At 34.7% G+C, this 1,933-nt stretch overlaps 1 protein-coding gene across 1 annotated transcript; it reads right to left on the reverse strand.

Annotated features, from left to right (window-relative positions):
* Positions 1 to 99: 99 nt before the first annotated feature.
* Positions 100 to 1,933, reverse strand: LOC111390268 (outer envelope protein 80, chloroplastic-like). Its single transcript, XM_023015287.1, has 7 exons — positions 1,812 to 1,933; positions 1,548 to 1,630; positions 1,293 to 1,387; positions 1,134 to 1,203; positions 563 to 656; positions 374 to 458; positions 100 to 249 (listed from the first exon to the last, which is right to left on the reverse strand). The coding sequence occupies exons 2-7, from the start codon at positions 1,569 to 1,571 to the stop codon at positions 210 to 212; spliced, it is 408 nt and encodes a 135-aa protein (XP_022871055.1). The 5' UTR covers positions 1,572 to 1,630; positions 1,812 to 1,933; the 3' UTR covers positions 100 to 209.

Here is a 1,933-nt window from a genome sequence, read left to right on the forward strand (position 1 = left end):
AAAAAAAAAAAAATGAACAATAATATAACACACTAACTCAAAAACCAAAATAATATCATTCGCAAACATTTACGCCAGTCCAGTCAATACATCCACTAGAATTTCATACTCTTTTATGTCGAACAGTCAATTTCAGATTAATGAACAAGGTGTCACACAACTGCAAAGGTATAGATAGTTTACAAAAAGATCTGTTCGCTGCAACTATATTACCTCCCAATTAGTCCAGCTAGAGGTCCATTTGTTATTCTGCAAAGAGGGGAAAAAGGGAAGAAACCCAATAAGTTAACAGATACGAGATAACTGAAAATAAAAATATATACCTCAATTTTAGAAAAGAAACCAACATAAATATAGTTATAAAATCACATACCCACTCGAAATTCCTCCCCCACCAGAGATTCCTCCTCCACTTTTACGCTCAACAACATTCATTGTCAAATCAACCTTGTCAGTTTCTGTAACATAGTATCAAGTATAATATCTTTTAGGTCCATTTACATCACAGATGTTCATAGCTTGCACATGCTTTCATAGATAGAAGCATCCAAGTTCATGTTACCTCCAGCTGGCTGAGGAATAATACTAACATCGTCCATTATACCCATTGCTAATACTGTATCCACATCTCTTTTCCCTTGAATCATACTGTAGACCTATGTAACACAAAATACACATTAATGTTTACATCTAATCAACAGCATTCAGGAGAAACTCACCCAACTCAAACATATTTATGCTGATTGCATCTGTGAGCAATTGAACACTAAATAGAATTTGGTGTTTTTAGCCCAAAGTAGTAACTACAAAATCAAAAGGATGGAAAAAGAAAAAGACACAAGTGTAAATCTCTTTACACTCTCCAACTAGGAAAAAAAATATTTTAATTAGCACACCAAAGAAAAATCGGGAATGATATTATGCATGAGCATTGCAACAATAAATAAATAAATAATGGTGTTTCTGTCTCAAAGCAGCAACTAAAATGCAAAGAGAGGAAAAAGTCACAAGTGGCATATATCTCTGGTGGTTCTTTATTATCAAGCAATGAACGGATATTCCATTAAGTGCATCAAAACAAGGCTGAAGATCAGGCATCATATCTAAGCAGATATCCTAATTTACAGAAATACCTGTCCCTTCTTCGTAGTGAGTTGCCGAATTATAGTTTCTGGCCTTGTTTTCCCAATAGTTGGCTCACCACTGACGAGAACAAAAAAGCATAAGAGTTACGATGGCTCATGGGTGTTGGTGTTCAAAAGGACATATAAGCATCCAAAATAGTTACTCACGTCCTATCAAGAAAACGTATGTTTATATTATTGACTTCTGCTTCTGAAACCTGTAACTTAATGATACCTCCAGAAAGAATCTCCGCACCCGAAACCTGAAATGATAATATTATGAGGATGATTTGTACCAGAATAAAATTTTCCACAGCAGATCTTGGAACTATGCCCGAAGGATTACATACTGACATGGTGTTTCAGATAAAAAATAATAGAAGGATGGGTCTAAAAGATTATAATCATAAATAGAGAACTCACCATACCAAAAAGACCCCGCTCCATGTACCAACTATTAATGGAGCTTATAACTTCATCTAAGCGCCTGATGTTAACCACTTTTCCTGCATAACTTGACACCAAAATGAGAATAAGAAAGGTCTAACATCAGGAAATTCAAAAACATGGAAACGATAATGATTTGACTCAATCGAGGTATATATTAATTTAAAACACATAAAAAAGATTGGAATGGGTGATCTATAAGCATAAAGATTGCTAGTAAGCTTAACCAAAAAAATGTACCATATCCATCCCGAAATGCATCCTCGATAAACTTTGATGGTAGAACATTAGCTCCTTCGCATACCAATCCTTGAAACTCTTGGTTTGGTTCCACCTTGTACCAAAAGATATTGATATAAGTA

Source organism: Olea europaea, unplaced genomic scaffold (genome assembly GCF_002742605.1).
Source record: "Olea europaea var. sylvestris unplaced genomic scaffold, O_europaea_v1 scaffold6668, whole genome shotgun sequence".
NCBI classification, from domain to species: Eukaryota; Viridiplantae; Streptophyta; class Magnoliopsida; order Lamiales; family Oleaceae; genus Olea; species Olea europaea.